A 19,055-nucleotide genomic window follows, 5' to 3' on the forward strand; every position below is an offset into this window, starting at 1 on the left:
GTGAGCGTCGCGGCACAGACAGCCAGCAGCAGTCGTTTAAGCTCTTCCCATAATGCACTCCCCGATCATCAGCGGGAAACCAAAATGGCGAACTTGCTTGGGGAAAATGAACCGTTTGTTATTTTCTGAGGAAGCCACAAACCCCGCATGTTTTCCAGACAAGCTTTAGAAGTGAATTCAGTTGCTCGAAGAGCGGGATAAGAGCGGCTCTTCTGTCCGGTTATTTTTGTCTTACGAGTCGTTTGTGGAAACGGAGGTGACCGAATGAGGTATTGTTGTCATGTTTTCCTCCCGTTAGGGGGGGTGTGGATCCGACGGTCAGCGACCTGGCTGGGGTTACGGCTTTGCATGTGGATTATTCCCGCTGCTGAGCTCGCCCAGCTGCCTACTATTTAATATACAAGACATTATATCAGCGTGCAGCGGCATCCCAAGCTGTCTTTTTTCATCTTTGCTAAGTGGCTGGCACTGAACATGTCCACTCATTATCCGAACAAAGGAAAACCTGCATTGGAGGACAGGGTTTAAAGGCGAAGGAAAAAAATCAATAGTTTCTTAATATCTGAAATTAATAACACTTGCAATAGAAGCTAGAAATATGACATGTTGTATTAGTATGATCAAAGTATCAGCTGTCACTGAGACTTGTAGTTGAATGGAAGTGTTCAGTAGTAAGTACATTGGTCTTTATTTTTGAAAGGGTGGTTAGGTTTTTGTTTTTTGTCTTTTATTGCATTGAAGCCATGTTACTGACTATGTGGTTAATTAGCAATTAGCACTAATTATGAGTATAATCACCTGTTGTTCAAAGCCAGTGGAGAGGAAATGCCATGTTTCACTCTTTCTTTTGTAAGCCCTTCTGCGAGCACACAATGCATCCTTGTGTTTGAGGGCTACACATACAGGACTGTTACTCTGCTGGTTGTTATCAGTTAAAAAATGCCAATAACATACATTAAATTGTACTAGTATTCTTTTGAGGATCAGAATACACCACATATAAATAATTACAATCTGTTTACAGTAAGCAGAAAAAAAAATTCTCATAAATTAACTTTGCACTTATTCCATATCCGCTTACTCCATAGTCTAAATTCATGTCTGCCTCTGTTCTCTTGCCTTGCACTGTTTTTCAGAGACTCAGGGGTTGTGGATCACCTGTCTGTGCATCACAGAGCTCATCCCCCGCAGCGGCAGCAGCAGGCTGTGTCCTTGTCCCCCACAAGCCTTTCTGCCAGGGGAGAGTATGGAGAAGACAGCATGTCTGACAGATTTTCAGAGGGACAGGATGTCCTGGCCCGGTGGTCAGATGGCCTTTTCTACTTGGGAACAATTGCAAAGGTTAGTGTGAGGATGATGCATATGATGCATGCAGGTAAACGGACTGTGTGGAGAGCGTTGGCGGAAAAACTCTTGAAATCAGTATAGGTCATCTGCAGCAAAATCTGCCCCTGTCGCATCTGGAAACAAGTAAATCTTTCTTTGTTTTGTTTTTCAGATAGATCGGGACAAGCACCGATGTTTTGTGGTTTTTGAGGATCGGTCAAAGTCTTGGGTTCTTTGGAAGGATATTCAAACAGGTGAATGTTGGCTTCGAGGTGCATAAGAATTGCTTTATTGATCCCAAAGGGACATTTAAAATGTGCAATATATTTTAGTTTAATTGCTAGATAATATGCAGTAAAGATACTGTAAGCCATTGCAAAGAGGGTGGGGAGTCAGTTATCCACAATTTGTGCTGTGCAAACCTGTCTGCCTCTTCCAGGACTTACTTATCTCTTGCTCTTCACACTGACAGTTAACTGTAGAGTGTATCAGTACAGTCGCAGTGCATTGCTAACATGCAGACGGGCAGCTATCGCTCCACTTAAGCCCCTTTAGCTATTATGGTGTTAAGAAAAACTTATTCTTCATTTTTATTCTTAAATGGGATGGGTCATGAATAAAGCATTAATGAAAGACACAAAGAAGCTATGATCAGACACATTCGTCACATTTGACTGTAACCGATTTGTGAGAAGTATCTGGTTAAGATTTTTCTTGTCATTCTGGCATTTATGAGATAATTTTTATTTATTTATTTTTTAAACTCAACCTGATCTCGATAGTTGAACTGTGATATATTAAAAAAAGTATGACAAAGAATCACCACATGAGATGCAGTCAAAATCTTATTATAAATTCTATTCCAGTGCAAGTGTGATAAAGCCATATGAGGCAACTGTTGCTGTGATTTGGCACTACATGAAAAAAAAATTGGTTTGAATAGAAATCCCCTTTCCAGGTCCACAAAAGCCACATAGTTATTACAAGCATCCCACACCCTCGAATATCCTCAGGAGGATGAAGGCAGCAAACTGTCCGCAATCAGGATGAAAACTGCTTTGTTCCTGCTGAATCAAAAGTTAAGCCAGTAGACGGAATCTTCTCTCTAGTATCCTGGTGTAGACCTTCAGGGACATGGAAGCGTGATTTCGCCCACACCCCCCATAACCAGACAGTTTGGATTTTATTTATCCAGGTTGTAAAATATTTTCCCTGCCACCTTTCTCTAGTTTCAGCTGGGTGAATTTGAGTCCTCCTTCTCACAGCAGCAAAAGATGCTGTGAGAGGGCTGTCTTTTGTTCTTGTGATGACTCGGTGTACTCCTCTGACCTCGTTTGACTGAAAGCTGCTCTAAATTATACCCCTAGTCATACCACCATTAATCTGAAACTTTAGTTGCTTACCTTCATGACTTTGCTGCTGTTTAGGGGAAGAAGATGATGAGGATGACGACGACGATGACATTGTGTGCTCCATATGCCAAGACGAAACTTCAGAGGAACCCAACGAGATTGTCATTTGTGACAAGTGTGGACAAGGTATCATTTGTCGTCTTTGATGTTCCAACATAAGCCAGAAACAGTTATTTTATATGATATTTGTAACCCATTTAAACAGCCAGTCTCAGTAGTTTATTTATTCATCTGCTGGGCTCTAATCTCTGGCCATTACGGATGTGTTCATTTGTGTTTTAGGCTACCACCAGCGGTGTCACTCCCCTGTCATCGATGCTGCTGTCATCGACTCTGATGACAAGTGGCTTTGCTCAGAGTGTGAGCTCACTTCTCTCGCTAAGGTACAGATTTTTCTTTAAGAAGAATTACGTCAAACATTTACCTTGAACAAGTGGTTTAGACGAGTTTGTTAACATGACACATGTCTGTTTTGGAGAGTGCATTACTTGCTTTGTTTGTAAATCATAAGAGACTTCATAGATTGCTATGGAGTGAATAAAAGTGACTGAGGCTTTAAAGTTTGTATGAGCCCAAAATAAAATGTCCCAAGATTAAGAAACCCAATTAAGTGAATGATTGACCTCAGAATAGTTTACTATTCTGAGGTCATTTATTTATTGAAAAATCCCCAAATATTTATGGAGAAATTAAAAAATGTTCTAAAGAGCTTACCAGCTTTAAAAAGCACCTCTTTATATGTGTTTACCAAATTTTATTTTATGTATTTATTTTGGTGGGAAAAACATGTTTTTTGTTTGTTTGCTTTGCAGACGGGTGGTCCACACAGAAGAGGGGCGTCTGCTAAAGGCTTTCTGCCGCAGGAACAGCAGGAGCCGCAGCACATGGAGCTACACCTGTCCTTCCCATACGTGCTGGAGGAGCTGGTGTGGGACCACGGCCACAAAACCAACACCCAGCAGTGCTACTGCTACTGTGGTGGTCCAGGAGAGTGAGTGACGTTGCATATTCTGGAAAGAGTGAAGAGCTTGGATGGAAATGTTCCCATGTCCACGAAAGTTATAATGTTCATATTCTGTTTGCTTGCAGCTGGTACCTGAAGATGCTGCAGTGCAACATGTGTCAGCAATGGTTCCACGAAGCCTGTCTCCATTGCTTACAGATGCCAATGCTCTACGGAGATAGGTGACCATATTTACTGCTTCTAATGTAAATGTTTTACACTCGAAAGTGGATCTTGACTGTATTGTTGTACATATTCAAGTCTGCTCCCCAATGGCCTGCAAAAGTGTGGCTTTGGAGAACAAGGGCAGCCTATTTAAATTGGTCTTGAAATGATGGTGAATATACTTCTGGGTAATATTCAGTTTTTAAGTCAAGTTTTGGAAAAAGTGCGTGCACACAAACAGAATGGTAAAAAGAAACGTGTCTCAGTGGACAGTCAGCTAGAGCATAGCTAGGTTTTTATGTTAAACTTTATATTGTGTTCTTGTTGCCTGAGGCCTTTTTATTTTTGCCTTCAGGTTTTATGTGTTTGTTTGTTCGGTTTGCAATGGTGGACCGGAGTACCTCAGCCGTCTGCCTCTCAGCTGGTAAGAGGAACTTGTACTTTGACACACACAGCTGGCTTTTTATTATATTAAATTACACAAGCATTTCTTCTTCTTCTTAAAAGCTCTGCTACCTTTGACGCCCAGGGCTAGAGAGCTGTGATAAACTTTTACTCCACCTCTGTAATTAAATCTTGTGACTCCAGCAAACATATTTGGTGTCTTTATATTAGTATTATTTTTTTTTTAAAGACAGACTGAAAGAAACAGTATTTACTGAAATATTTCAGGAAGGATGTCGCACACCTGAGCCTCTACAACCTGAGTGTGATCCACAAGAAGAAGTACTTTGACTCAGAAATGGACCTGATGGTGTACATCAATGATAACTGGGAGCTGCTGCAGCTGGGGGAGGTAAAGATAAGTTATGTAATGCACCAGTGACCAATTGTAGACCAACAGATTTTTTTTTTCTTCTATTATTCATATTTCATTTCATGTCCCATCCATGTTTACTTGTTAGATTTGGAACAGGATGTCAGGAATTGGCAGCCACACAAGTCAGTGTTGTTTTTTTTTTGTTTGTTTGTTTGTTTGTTTTTGTTTTGTTTTTTTGTAGCTGCTTAATGCATCAGGTTGATTGGTGGTCTGAAAGCCACAGTGTTAGGTAATCCTAGTAGAGGGTTATTTCCCAAATAGAAATAACCTGGCCCCCATTTGGATTTTTAAATATTTAACTTTTTTCTTGTACAATGTCTTTCCTGTGTCTACAGCTCGCCAACACTCCACGATCAGAGCGATATGAAAATGTTCTGGAGGCGCTTAACAATAATAGCTGCATGTAAGTTTATCTGCTGTTCTTGAAATCTTTATGCTGATGACAACATCAAAGTGCCTCAAATATCTCCCAGTATTTGCACAGACTCCATGTTTTTACATGGCCACCTTTACACCGTCTTCCAGGTTCATGTCAGGAAAGGAGGTGAAGAAAAAGAAGCACTTGTTTGGCCTGAGGATCCGTTTTCCTCCTGTTCCCCCCAACTGTGACGAGCCAACCAGCAGAGTGATGGAGAAGGCTTCACATGAGATAACCATCAAGGGATGCAAGTCCACTAAAGCACTGTCCGCCATCAGGTTAGACATGAAACGTGTCGATGCCCTAAAGTTAAAGGTGCCCACTGGATACTGTGTTAACCTGATCCTGTATAGAACTCATTAATGCTAGGTCCATGTAGGGAGATCTAAAGATTGATTCAGAATAAAAGCAAAAAGTTGGCATCTGCTTATTGTTAGTACTTATAACGATTATGCTTGTCTGGTGGGAGGAGCTTAGAGCACGTAATGTAGAGTAGCGGTGGGGGATTAAGCCTGAAAGTTGTATCACCATTTTTCAAGGAAGTTTGAGATAAAGATATTTATGACGCTATGGGGCCAAAAAAATACTGAACATTATATTGGTGATTGCACCTTGCCGGGTGCAGCTTCGATGAATACAAATGAAAGACATTTTCTATATTTTTCCAGTGAAGTGCTGACATTGATGACATGCTAAGCTAAGTTTGAAGTGTGAATCTGTTGCCCTAAGGTGGTAGCAGCAGCAGTAGTAGTATTATAGTGCAATAGAAGTGACACATAAGTCAAATGCAGGCACTAAAGTTACCTAGGTAGTTTTTTTCCTTTTTTTTCCTCAATGAAAATGTTTATTTAACACTTTAACAGTAAATAAAGTAACTTAACCTTGTAACAGGAGCTATACAGCACCTGTTTCATAAAGCCCTACTTTCCCACCATGTCACCATGAAGCCCTTAGACTGTCTATAAAAGATGGACCTAGCCGTTGTGACATCCCCCCCCCCCCCCCCCCCATTGGTTTCTGAAATAGCATTTTGAAGCCTTGTGTTTGGTGCTCCTTGCCACGTTGTGTTTTTTGAAACAAGACTCAGAGGAGCTGACCGAAAAGTTGACACGGAACACTCATACTGTACTTACTTTTAATTTACTTGGTCGCTGTGCGCTGCTTTATGTTTGATCTGACTCAAAATGGGATCATTGTTTATGTCATTTCTCATGTTGTATTCTTGACTAGTAGACTTGAAACTAGTGACTGAAACATAAACCTGTCGGGAAATCGTTAGTCAAGTCATAAATAAAATGAGATGTAGAGCCACAAGGTCATGGACTTGTCACATAGTGTGGCATCTTTTGTAGTGACAGGAGTCTCCCCCTGCTGGCCATTAGAAAGAATGGCCAGGTTCACATTGGCTTCACTTTTCACCACTTTACCTTGAAGCCTCTCCATCTTTTATATACAACCTATAGTAGAAGAGAGATGATTATTTGCTACTAAAACTCCTGTTGTTTGTTTTTCTATAGTTCATCATTACATGCACAATTTAGAAATTGCTGGTGTTAGACGAAGTAAAGGACCAAAAAAAACTTCTTTTTTTTTAGCTGTGCCCCCTTACCTTGTTAATTTAATTTAAGAGTGGGATTTTTTTAAAGTATTATAAGAGCATTTTGTTTGTTTTAGTCTAAAACAAAAACGATGCCTCTTGTGATCTACAGATGAGGACAGAATTTTAGCCCCCCTATAAAAATGCCATTTTTGTGAACTATTTTCTAACTACTGTTAAACAGAGTGAGGAATTTATAACATAGTTTTTCCAAATTATGAAATTATTCTTCTTTGCACATGAAACAAGACTATTTCACCAAAACTAGCAGGATTGATATTAGCACCCCTGTTGCTAATATTCAGTTATCCTTCTTTTGCTTGATAACAGCATGCAGTAGTTGTTGTTGTAGTTTTCAACAAGTCTCGCACACAACTCCTGAGCAATCCCAGCCCAATCTTAAATCTCTTAAGCTCCTCCATATTTGATTGTCTTCTCAAATGGATGTTGGTCTTTAGTTCACCCCACAGATTTTCAGTGGGATTCAAGTCGGAGCTTTGTACAGGCCAGTCAGTAAAGCTCATTTTGGTCTTGTGGAGGTGGTTTTTTACCAAGAGCTACGTATGTTGTGGGTCGTTGTCATGTTGGAAGACGAAGCAAAGACCCAGTTTTGCTGTTGACTGCTTGGGGATTTCTTTTAAAATCTTCACATCTTCCTTCCTTAATCCCAGATCCAGACACACTGAAAAATCCCCACGGCATAAAACTTCCACCTCCACGTTTCACTGTGGGGACAGTGTTGCTGTGCCTCTCCCTTCTCTCCAAAAATAAGCGGCATCTCTGTGGTCAAAGCACTCTAGTTTAATCTAATCTGACCAAAGGATGCAACTTTATCCAGCTTGTCCTTGGCATAATTCAGTTTGTCTTGAAAGTGTCTGTTCTGCAAAAGTGGAGTTCTTCTTGGTCTGAAACCTTGCAGGGTTCCAGTGATCATCTTCGTTGAGACTACAATTCCTGATTTGGTCAAGTCATGCACTCGTGTCTTGGCAGTTGTTCTGGAGTCTTCACTAGTTTTCTTTCCAAAGTTGTTGAAATCTTTCATTTCCTACCTCTGCCAGGCTTGTTCTGTATTGTTTGGCTCTTTGAATTTCTTGATGGTACTTCTCATTCCAGTTCTTGATACTTGGAAACGCTGTGATAATTTTGAATATCTGTTTCCTTCTTTGTGAGGATGAATTCTTTTTCTCAAGTCTAAACTGATTTCTTTTGCTTTTGGCATGATTCGTTCTCAAGTGAAGCTCAAATCCTCACCAAAGGTTTTGTACTGTGTGTAAATTGGAAGATAACCCACAGTTTTAACTTGGTTTTACAAAATTGAGAATAAGAGTTGATCACTGCACAGCAGTGGGTTTTTTGGACTTTTTTTTCCTGAAACCATTCTGTTATTAATTTCTAAAGAAAATATGTTTAGAAATATGTTTGAAAACTTCTTGCTCTGTTTAAAATAAATAAATAAATAAAGACAAAGTTTTCCAAATTTCATAGGGTGGCTAAGAATTTGATTTTCAAGGGTGTCCTAACAGTTTACATAACACATGAACTGCCTAACAGTTTCACTGTTATTTCAGGCACAACTGCCTTTATATGTAAAACTGTTCTGAATGTTTGTTGTTGCTCTAGAAGTCCCAGTGCTCTTACCAATGGCACAGAGAAGAAGAAGAAAAAGAAGAAAAGAAAGAGGAAGCAAGGAGCACGCTCTCTGGAGACTCTGGCTAAACCACAACGCTCCAGTGAGCCCTCGTCCCAGGTGTGTTTGTGTGTGCGTGTGCATGTGTGTGTCTTAGTGGGCGTGAGCTGGGGTGTGTGCATGGAGGGATGGGTATTTTTGCATTGGTATTTTGTATGGGTGTTAGACATTTACTGTTGGTGTTATATGAGAAGAAACCATCTTTTGGGGTTTTTTTTTCCTTTGCTTTGACAGGAAATCAGGAAACCACCACCGTTAGAGCCCCATGCTTTGGATCACTTTACATCTGTCAAGTAAGTAGGCAATTATAAACTGTAGTTCTAAAGCAATCAGAATTGTTCAGCTTTGTTAGGGTGAAGATTTGGGCAAAAGCCAATTGAATTATCAATCACAAACACAATGTGTTTATTCTTTGATTTGCTTGATTCACTGTAACATAACAAGAACCATAATGTTTTAATCTTTTACCTTCCCCCAAACCGCCAGGAGTGACAGGTCTCTGCTGTCTTTAAAAACTTCAGATGTGGAATCCATTGGCGCCCTGAGCACTTCAGAAACTACCTCAACTAGCATTTCAAGACAGTCCAGGTATGCCTGCCTGATGTTTGCACTGCACTGAAAGTAGAATTGTGCTGGGTACAAACTCAGACTTGCATGGCTGTAGACCTTAAAGTCTTGTTTTCCTAATTTTCTGTAGTCTGTTTTTTTATTGTTGCTCTTTGAATTAACAGCATTTTTTTAACTTCCTCTTTTTTTCTATCAAACACCCTCCAGCCTCTGCAGCTCCAGCAAGACACGTACAGCAGCCCCCATCATGCCTGTTTCCCCTCCACCTTTAAAACGTAAACGTGGACGGCCACGGAGGGTCCCCCAGCCCCCCACCCCAGACATCCCCCCTCCCAGCTACGCAGACCCACACCCCTCAGCCACAGAGTTGTTGAGCTCCCTCCCAGGGCTTCACTCTGCAGACATAATTCACGGCATGGACCCCAACAGCCAGCTCACCCACCTAAAGAGCTCCATCAGCAACTATTTTGGAGCAGCGGGACGTCTGGCCTGCGGGGAGAAGTACAAAGTTCTGGCCCGACGGGTCACCCTTGATGGCAAGGTGCAGTACTTGGTGGAGTGGGAAGGAGTCACTGCCTCGTAGGTTTGTCACGTGTCGCTCGTCACTTCTAACTTTTCACCAGCACCCGTGGGACATTTATGTCTGTGCTGAGGACGTGTGTATTCAGAGCATTAACTGATTATATGCCTTTATTTAGTTTGGACAGGAGCAAGTTCTGCTTACTGCAAAGCCTACTGGTTCAGTCCAGTCCAGCGTGACTTTTACAGTTATACACACCGTATATGTGTTTAAACAGTTTCATGGACAGCACAAAGTTGTCACAATAGCACAGCATTTTTGTGCTGCTGTGGTTCCAACTTCAACTAACAGGTTTGAGTGTTTACAGAGAACACCCCCTTTATTCAGATGCAATTCATTGATCTGTATACTGCACCTGTAGGCTTTCAGTGATCTGTTATTGTGCTTAATCCAGTGATATGCTTTCATTTCAAGACACGTTAATAATAACTGTAACGTTGTATTTTTTTTTTTTTCAAATAATATCTTTAAGTGTTATCTTGGAGGATAAGAGAAAGAGGGGGAAGTTTTATTAACTAATGCTTTTTTTTTTTTTTTTTTCCCCCACCACCAAATGAGGTAAATAATAATCTGCACCCACAGTCGTGCCCCGTCTCTCTCTAGTCCCAGCTACGAGTACCTCTCAGTGCCTTTGGCAGGCATGTCGTTCAGCTCTGTGTTGGAAAGTGCTCGTTTGTGAGCGGTTAAGGAGAAACTCGAAGCAAAAGAGATGTGCTGCTGCAAATGTTTATTGTTTTATATAGAAGTATACTACATTGATTATTACCCTTTCTACTTGTTCTGTCTCTTGACTTTTCTGTTCAGCGGGGCAGTCTTTTGTTATTTTAATCGTGGATTCACTTCACACATCAAGTTGATGGAATATCCGTTAGGTCGCCAGCTCATTTTCAGTAACAGTTGGATCATTTCAGCTTATACAAGGCAGTATTTGTCATGTATGGTAACGTTCTCAATTTTTAAAAATGTATTCGTCTACTCCTAATAGTTTAAATTCAAGCGTGGGATTCTTATAATTAATCTCTAAAATTCACAAGCCCACATATAAGGGCATTCTTGGTAAATTGTGTCACTTTGTTTTTGTCTTACATAAATCTCCTTTTTAAAGTGTTTTGATTTGAATTAAAGAACCTAACTTGTTTTTTGGTTTTTAATTTTGTCTGATAGTAAAATAAAATCCTGCATAAAATGAATGTTATATACCCACCAGGAGTTCAGAACTGTTCCCTATGCATGTTAGTCCTTGTTAAAGCTGTTTGCGTATTTAACTGGACCACATGACTCAACAGAAGGAAAGTTCATCGTTATGATCATTTGACTCAGGCTCTCAGTTTTGTGTGTGCGTGCATGTGTGTGTGTGTGTGTGTGCGTGTGCGTGTGCAACAAAAAACATTGCACTTGGGTTTTGTTTTTGGTTTTTTTGCTTTCATGTCAAGTTCACCTTGTGGTCTACACACTCAGGATATGCCCCAAAAATGTCACTGCAATGCATAGGTCTCTTCGCTGTGTGGCAGGAGGATTTAGTGTAAGTTGTTCTCATAGTGTTGCTCGTCAGTATTTTATTTTATATATATATATATATATATATATATATATATATATATATATATATATATATTTTTTTTTTTTTTAAGACGACCCTCCATGTGTCATTACTTTTGACCATATTTCCATATGTAAGTTTTTGATAAGTCTCATTTGTGGTCTGTTGCAAAACCTACTTGTTTTAAACTGGGTCATAACACAATCACTGGAATATAAAATGCTGTATATCATTGCAATAGGTGAGTATTCAGTTGGTATCTCTTTTTGGAGATGTTTCTGCTTTTGTTAAAACAGACAGACACTGACATGTCTTCTTTGTAGGGGTATAGTCAGTGTATTTCAAGCTACTCTCTACTCAGTCAGTGTCTCAGCCGACATGTTGCTACCACTGGCTTCCAGCAGGCTTCTGTAGCCAAAGAACATACATGTAATGTCTGCTTTGTCTTTTGAGATTTTTCTTATTACATTTTTATACATCATTATATAGGTTGATGTGATTTTTGAAAACCTGTTTTGTTAAAGGATTAATAAAGTCAGATATTTTCAACTGTCCTGTTTCTCATGTCTAGCTCCACTTTGAGGTTCACCTGTGGTAACTATGGCTGGGTATCACCACTGATTTCTATAATCAATTCAAATTTGATTCTCAGACATATTTTGAATCTGATAATTTAACAGTACAACACTTGTGAGACTTCATCAGAGGTGTAAGCATCACAGCAGACGCATTTGTGTCAAAGTAACTGAGGATAAAACAGAAAAACATGAATGACTATTTTAGCAGTTTGGTGGTTGTTGAAATAGCTTTGTGAGCTTTAACCTGAGATTCTGGCGCTTCTGGGAAAATACATTTATATTTAAAAGTCTATTCAGGATTTAATTAATCATTGTGTTATTCAAGCTAAAATAGATTTGAATCACATTTTTTTTAAACCCACCCATACATTTAATACCGTTTTTTAATAAGCACATTTGAAAACACCTAACAAATTCAATAAAAAATACAAAGTCAAAAGTACAAAATACAGGCAAAAAGCAAGAGGAAAACGATCCACAGGTTAACAGGCAGGGACATAACAGTATGAGACGACAACAGCTGAGGTCTGATTCTCATACCTGCATTAATTTACTCATAATGTTGAAATTATGAGGGGCAGGGGCAGATCAGCAAATGTTTATTTTTCCCTTTATAACAACTGTGCACAAGATGATTTCTTTAGATGACTCATCATTTAAAATTTCTCAGTGCTTACAGTTATGCAGAGTCAGGCATGGAAAGGCTGCTCTTTGTGACATTCATGGGTGCAGCTGCTAGCTGTCCTCTAGGCTTTACCTCAGCTAAACCTGTGTCTCTGAACTGGACCTTGTCAGTGTTTGTGGTCTCATAAGATCTCCTGTGATATTTAGTTTTCATACTTGGATTATTCAAATGAAAAACAAATACATTATGCTGAATTTATACAGATTTTTTTCATACTGGATATGATAGTAAGAGTTAGTAATCCTCTATTAAAGTCTCCCTCAACAACCTGTTGATTTTTGTTTCAGCAATGAAACTGAATTTAAAACAAAACATAGATGACATGCTGTACCCCAGGCAGTGAGTGGTTGCTTAGGGGAAAGACATTCAGTAACACACAAAAATATGCTGGTCATTGGATAGTGTTAATAAATATTTTTATAATAGTTTTCTACATGTCCTAGTTTACATTATGAAAGAAGTTATTTTGAGTGAGAATCTCTTGAATGTCTAATACTTTTCCATTAAAAGGTTGTCTTCTACTTTGGGTAGGATTTGTTTTTATTAAGCACTTATTAAACTTATGTTTTGCATTAAAATTTAAAACATATTTTGTTTTTTTTGTTTTTTTACTGCATTTGTGGTAGAATAGCCAGCCATTCGGCCATCACATCAAAAGAAATCAAAGGGCCTGTGATGTCATCACATTCTCTGGTACAAAGTCATATATAGGACTGAAATTCACACTCACACAGGCTCACCTGGTTGCCTGTCCTCACCTCTGCAGTGCTGCTATCTACTGCAACCCTGCATGTTTCTGTGGTTTGCTTTCTCCCTTTTTTTGTTGTTCTTTATTTGTATATATGTATGTACCTCATTTGCTTGATAACCACTTTCTCTCTCTCTTTACTTCTTTTCTGTCAGTGTGTTTGTGTGTCTGTGTGAGTGTTTGTATGTATTGTTTTATCTATTTCAAACAGCTGCCTGTCCTCACTTCTGCAGTGCTGCCGTCTCCTGTAACCCTGCATGTTTCTGAGGTTTGTTTTCTTTCTTTTTATGTTGTTCTTGTAGGTAGGGCTAGGGTTAGAGGGGGTGTCGACTATTCTGTAGAAGGGTTTCTCCGAGAAGGGGAGGGCAGTGAGGCACAGTCCCCCGTCCTCAGCGCAACCCATGACGGAAAACCTGTGACAGCCCCGTGACAGCCAGGTACTTGTGAATTGTGTATGTCCAATCAGGCATCATTCATACCTGCTTTGTAGGCAGTTCCTGTCAGAAGGAGAGGCCACAGTGGGGCCGCTGAGGGGCGGGAGGCGGGAGGCGGTCCCACAGTACCTCGCTCCTTGAGATTTTAAAAAAGCCCCAAAACTTAATCTTCATATATATATCTATATATAGATATATATATGGCTTCTGTCATCAGATGAGGTTTGAAGTGCCTGTGTGGTGCAGCTGGTCTGGTCTGTCTCTAGACAGTCCAGGCTGCACCCACCTGTAAAAGGTGGAGGCTCACCAGGACATTCAGAAGTCACAAGTTCCTGGCTCGACTGTTTTGTAGAAGGGTTTCTCCGAGAAGGGGAGGGCAGTGAGGCACAGTCCCCCGTCCTCGGCGCAACCCATGACGGAAAACCTGTGACAGCCCCGTGACAGCCAGGTACTTGTGAATTGTGTATGTCCAATCAGGCATCATTCATACCTGCTTTGTAGGCAGTTCCTGTCAGAAGGAGAGGCCACAGTGGGGCCGCTGAGGGGCGGGAGGTGGGAGGCGGTCCCACAGTACCTCGCTCCTTGAGTTTTTAAAAAAGCCCCAAAAAGCCCCAAAACTTAATCTTCATATATATATATATATATGTATATATATATATATATATATATATATATATATATATATATATATATATATATATATATATATATATATATATATATATGGCATCTGTCATCAGATGAGGTTTGAAGTGCCTGTGTGGTGCAGCTGGTCTGGTCTGTCTCCAGACAGTCCAGGCTGCACCCACCTGTAAATGGTGGAGGCTCACCAGGACATTCAGAAGTCACAAGTTCCTGGCTCGACTGTTTTGTAGAAGGGTTTCTCTTTCACCAATTCTTTTTGTGTTAGCAATAGACTCTCTAGGCATAGCTGTGAGAGCAAATACAGGAATATCAGGTACCAGAATTAGAGGAAGAGACCATCTAATTTCTTTATTTGCAGATGATATTATATTTTTTTTGACTAATCTGAAAGATAGTATCCCTATTTTAGTAGCATTAATAAAAAAAAAATTGGAGAATTTTCAGGATACAAAATTAACAATTCTAAATCAGATTAATGTTTCTTAATGAGAAAGAAAGAAGGCGGCCTGTTGTGGCCACCCCATTTAAAACAACTACAACAGGCTAAATATGTAGGCATTATGATTACCCCAAGCCTGAAGGACATAACCTCAATCAATTATGATCCCCTTGTAAGAAGATGTCACGGAAACGCTAAACCGTTGGATAAACCTGCCTGTATCTATGATAGGCCAGATAAATATCCTAAAAATGACAATTTTACCAACATTTTTATATTATTTCCAAACACTTCCGTTGCCTCTACCAACTTCATTTTTTTACAGTTTAAACAAACTATTTAACCAATTTATTTGGAATAATAGGAAGGCAAGGCTCCACTTAAAACTACTTTACTTGCCCTATGAAAGAGGAGGTTTCCAAGTCCCCAACCTCAGATGGTATTGTATGGCTGCCCAACTAACATCGGCCACCCATTATTTTTGACCAACAACACCTCCAGCCTGGGTTGGTATTGAGCAAAAATCTGTTCCAGATCTTCCCTTACACACTTTTCTATATTCTTCAGACACTAAGACATTAAAAAGAATATAAAGAACCCTTTCTTGAATAACACAATTATAATTTGGCATGCAGCACATAAACATGTGGGCGATCCTCCATCGCTTTCGCAATTCACCCCTATTTGAGGAAATGAAAAGTTCACGCCTCGTAAATATGATGGAGGATTTAAAATATGGAAAAATAAAGGCATTCAAAAAGTTAAAGACCTATATGCAGACAGCATGTTGCTCACATTTGATCAGTTATGTAAAAAAACATTTAATACCCCCAAACACTTTTTAAAATATTTACAATTGAAAAATCATTTGTCATCAAAACTGCAAATGATTGCTGAATTCCACCATTAACAAAAATAGAGGAGGTATGTGTTAAGAATACAAAGGGGAAAGGTTTTCTCTCTATATATTATAATTTATTGATGCTTTCCTCCAAAGACTCAGCAGCAGATAAGCTGGATGCTTGGAGAAGGGAGATCCAAGAGGACATGGATGAAAATGACTGGAACCAACAATAACCTATATAACACCTGCCAAGCTTTATCATATGTCCAATGATATTCCAGACATCTGTACTAAATGTTTAGTTGAAAAAGGAACTCTTCTTCATTGTCTATGGGAATGTCCTAAAATCCAGGAATTTTGGAAAGATGTTATCAAATGTCTGTCTGAAGTGTTTAAGGTAAAAATCCCTTTAAAAGGTAAACTCTGTGTACTTGGAATATACCCAAGGGAATTTAAGCAACCGGAAAAACAAACTAAATTACTGGACTATGGACTACTTCAAGCCAGAAGAGCCATTGCACTATGTTGGAAGAGTATGGATGCTCCCTCCATGGGACTCTGGAAGAAGGAAATTGCAGACTCTCTAGGCCTGGAAAAACTAACATATATTGCCAAGGGCAAACAATGGGACTTTGTGAATACGTGGAAGCCATATACACTGTAAAATGTAATATTGTGTTTAATTAAAAATATTAAATAGGCTGAACTCAATTTTTATCAATTTGTTATTAGAACTCAATTTAAATAACTTACCAGTACTTTTTATGCAAAAATGCTGATAAACTCGATTAATTTGAGCTGTCCTAACTTAGAAAAACTAAGTAAGCTGGAAATTTTGCTTCTCAGGGCGGAAGGATGAAAGATGTGTTTTGAAAATGCCACGTGACTACCGTCCTCCTCCCTCCCGGATCAGTCCGCATGTTCATGGCGCCAGCATTTGTTATGGAATATATTGAGCAAACCTGGAGATATTATTGTTGTCATTGCTGTGGATCTTTACCTGATACACTGACTTGGTGAGTAAATGTTTACTCTTATTCAAACTGATTTTGTGGCTTCTCTTAGTTTAGCACCAGGTTTATAATCTTGCTAGCTAGTTAGTGTTAGCCTAGCGTTGCTGCTGCCGCTGTGCTCATGTTACTTAAAAATTAACACCACAGCCTTAAAAACCTTACATAAAACTATGTCGGTGAATTTTTTTGTTGATTGTTTGAAATAAATAAGTGAGATAAGAGCCCAGACAAAATTCTTTGGGAGGTGCAGCCGTTAGGGGTGGGGTGGGTGTGGGGGGTGGATAACGGAGCTCTCCGAAAACGTGGAAGCACTTTTGCAAATATGTGATATTTTGATAAATCAAGTAGATATTTGAGCATTACTCAGCTACATTCTCGCCTGAAAATATCTTAAAAGGTTATTTTGTGACCCAGAAAGGGTAATCTGGGGAAAAGGAGGATCGCATTTGTCGGCCATGGTTGTCGGAGCCTGTGCGCACTTGTAAGCGCGGCAATGGCGGAGGAGCGCGGCTAAAAAACTTACTACTTTTTCTGGGTCACAAAATAAACTTTTAAGATATTTTCAGGCGAGAATGTAGCTGTGTAAAGTTCAAATATCTGCTCGATTTATCAAGACATCACATATTTGCAAAAATGCTCCGACGTTTTCGGAGACGTCTATTTTTTCATGCTTTGTGGCAGCTTTAGAACATCTGTGGCATCTATTAATGCCAAATCTAGCCTTTATTTAACAACATAAGCAAACTCTATGTTACAATGATTGCACAACCATTAAGGATCAAATCAGTTTCTGAAATATGTTCTGTTTTTTCTCCCTCTGCTTGCTTCTTACTGTCTTTGAGGCTCGGGACCACAGCACTCCTGTTGTTGGACAGAAAGACATCAACTCAGTGGTAAGTATTTTGGTTTTCCAATATATTAGCAACTGTCAGTGACATTTATATTAATCAGGCTGAACTTTAATCATACTTTAGATCAGCCTGTTTTACTTATTGTTTTGTTTGTGCTTTGGTTTGGGGAAGTTGTTTCTTTACTGATCTTTTCCTGTCTTCTGTTATTAGACTTGAGATATGACTGCACTATGCTGTTGCTGTGACTCCAGTTAACTCTGCAAGACATGCTGTGTAAGTAAACAAACAACAACAGTTTGGTCTGCATTTCTTCAAACTTAGTTTAGAGGGTCTACACTGTATATAGTGAAGTCTGCAAGTTTTCTAACAGCAAAATTTGTTTTGTGCCCAAATCATTTTGCACATCATTAGAATGAAAGTTATTGCCCATGTTTGCATAGCCCTTTTTAAAATGATGCTTTCATGACAATATTGTGTGTTGCGTGGTGGTCACGGCTATCTAGACTGAGAATTTGGGACATTGAATGTCACCTCTCCGGCGGGGAGGGAGCCTGAGATTGTCTAAATTGGAGTCTGTTTTATACCAAATGCAGAAAAAAATGTTTTAAGAAAGCAATTAAGTTCATGTTCCAAAAAATATGATTGTTTGCTTGCAGGACACCAGGAGAGATGAGTCCTCCATCACAGATGGTGTGGTCAGTGAAGATGGTCGCCTGCAGGTTCAAGCTCATTGCATCTCCAACCCACATCCACTGCCACTGTACTTAAGGGAAGTTAAAGACTTTCTTCTGCACCTACATTTGGATCACCTCGATCCATGACAGTCATTCAGGCAGTAATGCCTGGACTGGAAACAAGCATCCTTAAAATAATACAACATTCCAGCTCATGTGTTGGAATGAAAAACAAATGTGTTGTTTAAATTAGAGACTGCACTTGTGACAGAACAATAAATATTTTATTTTGATTATATAAGTAATGTAAGTACAAAACAAACTTGTGGTAGGCCTAAACTTATTTTCAGAATAATTACATCTGAGACTTTGTTTCATTGTAAGATTATAACAGTGATGGCAATATCATTTTTATTCAGCAGAACAGTGTCCAGTATGTTGGCTGTTGTACTTTGTTGTGTTTGAAAATAAAAGTTGTGCTCATTTTAACATCATTACAAAAAGTGTTGTTAATTATTTTTAGTCATAATCAGGTTACCACAAATTGTTTTTTCATTTAGTTGAACTTGAAATGTTTGTCAGTAGGTTAACAATTAGTATTGTACAGTCAGAAATATCAAGTTATTCTTAATACTGCAGACTTGCAATGTATAAGTTGTCCTAACAGTCATCCTAAGTAAGCTTTACTTAGTTTTTTTGAGGCAACGAGTTTCCATAATTTTTTTGAGTTCTGGGAACTAACACGGCTGTGTACATTTTGAGTACAGTGTACTCAAAATGAGTAAGTTGCCCTAACTTGGTCATCTTACGTAAACTTGATCCAATTTTTTTGAGTTCTAGGAACAAATGAGCTTGTACAGAGTACTCAAAATAAATACGTTGTCCTAACTTAGTCATTTTTAGCTAAGCTTTACTCAATTTTTTTGAGGCAACGAGTTTCCATAATTTTTTTGAGTTCTGGGAACTAATTAGATTTTACAGTGTAAGGATATTTTAGGGAGTGGAGGTGAAGGACCTTTATGAGAAAGA

The 19,055-nt window shown here is 39.2% G+C and overlaps 1 protein-coding gene across 1 annotated transcript; it reads left to right on the plus strand.

The window, feature by feature from the left end:
• Positions 1-2: 2 nt before the first annotated feature.
• Positions 3-11,162, plus strand: mtf2 (metal response element binding transcription factor 2). The gene is made up of 15 exons (XM_063462624.1): positions 3-269; positions 1,137-1,341; positions 1,499-1,580; positions 2,754-2,864; positions 3,021-3,121; positions 3,551-3,729; positions 3,828-3,923; positions 4,262-4,330; positions 4,579-4,702; positions 5,062-5,129; positions 5,252-5,422; positions 8,362-8,488; positions 8,663-8,721; positions 8,915-9,016; positions 9,203-11,162. Exons 1-15 carry the CDS (start codon positions 265-267, stop codon positions 9,576-9,578), a joined length of 1,875 nt encoding a protein of 624 aa, XP_063318694.1. The 5' UTR covers positions 3-264; the 3' UTR covers positions 9,579-11,162.
• The last annotated feature ends 7,893 nt before the right edge of the window (positions 11,163-19,055 follow it).

This window comes from Pelmatolapia mariae, linkage group LG18 (assembly GCF_036321145.2).
Source record: "Pelmatolapia mariae isolate MD_Pm_ZW linkage group LG18, Pm_UMD_F_2, whole genome shotgun sequence".
NCBI classification, from domain to species: Eukaryota; Metazoa; Chordata; class Actinopteri; order Cichliformes; family Cichlidae; genus Pelmatolapia; species Pelmatolapia mariae.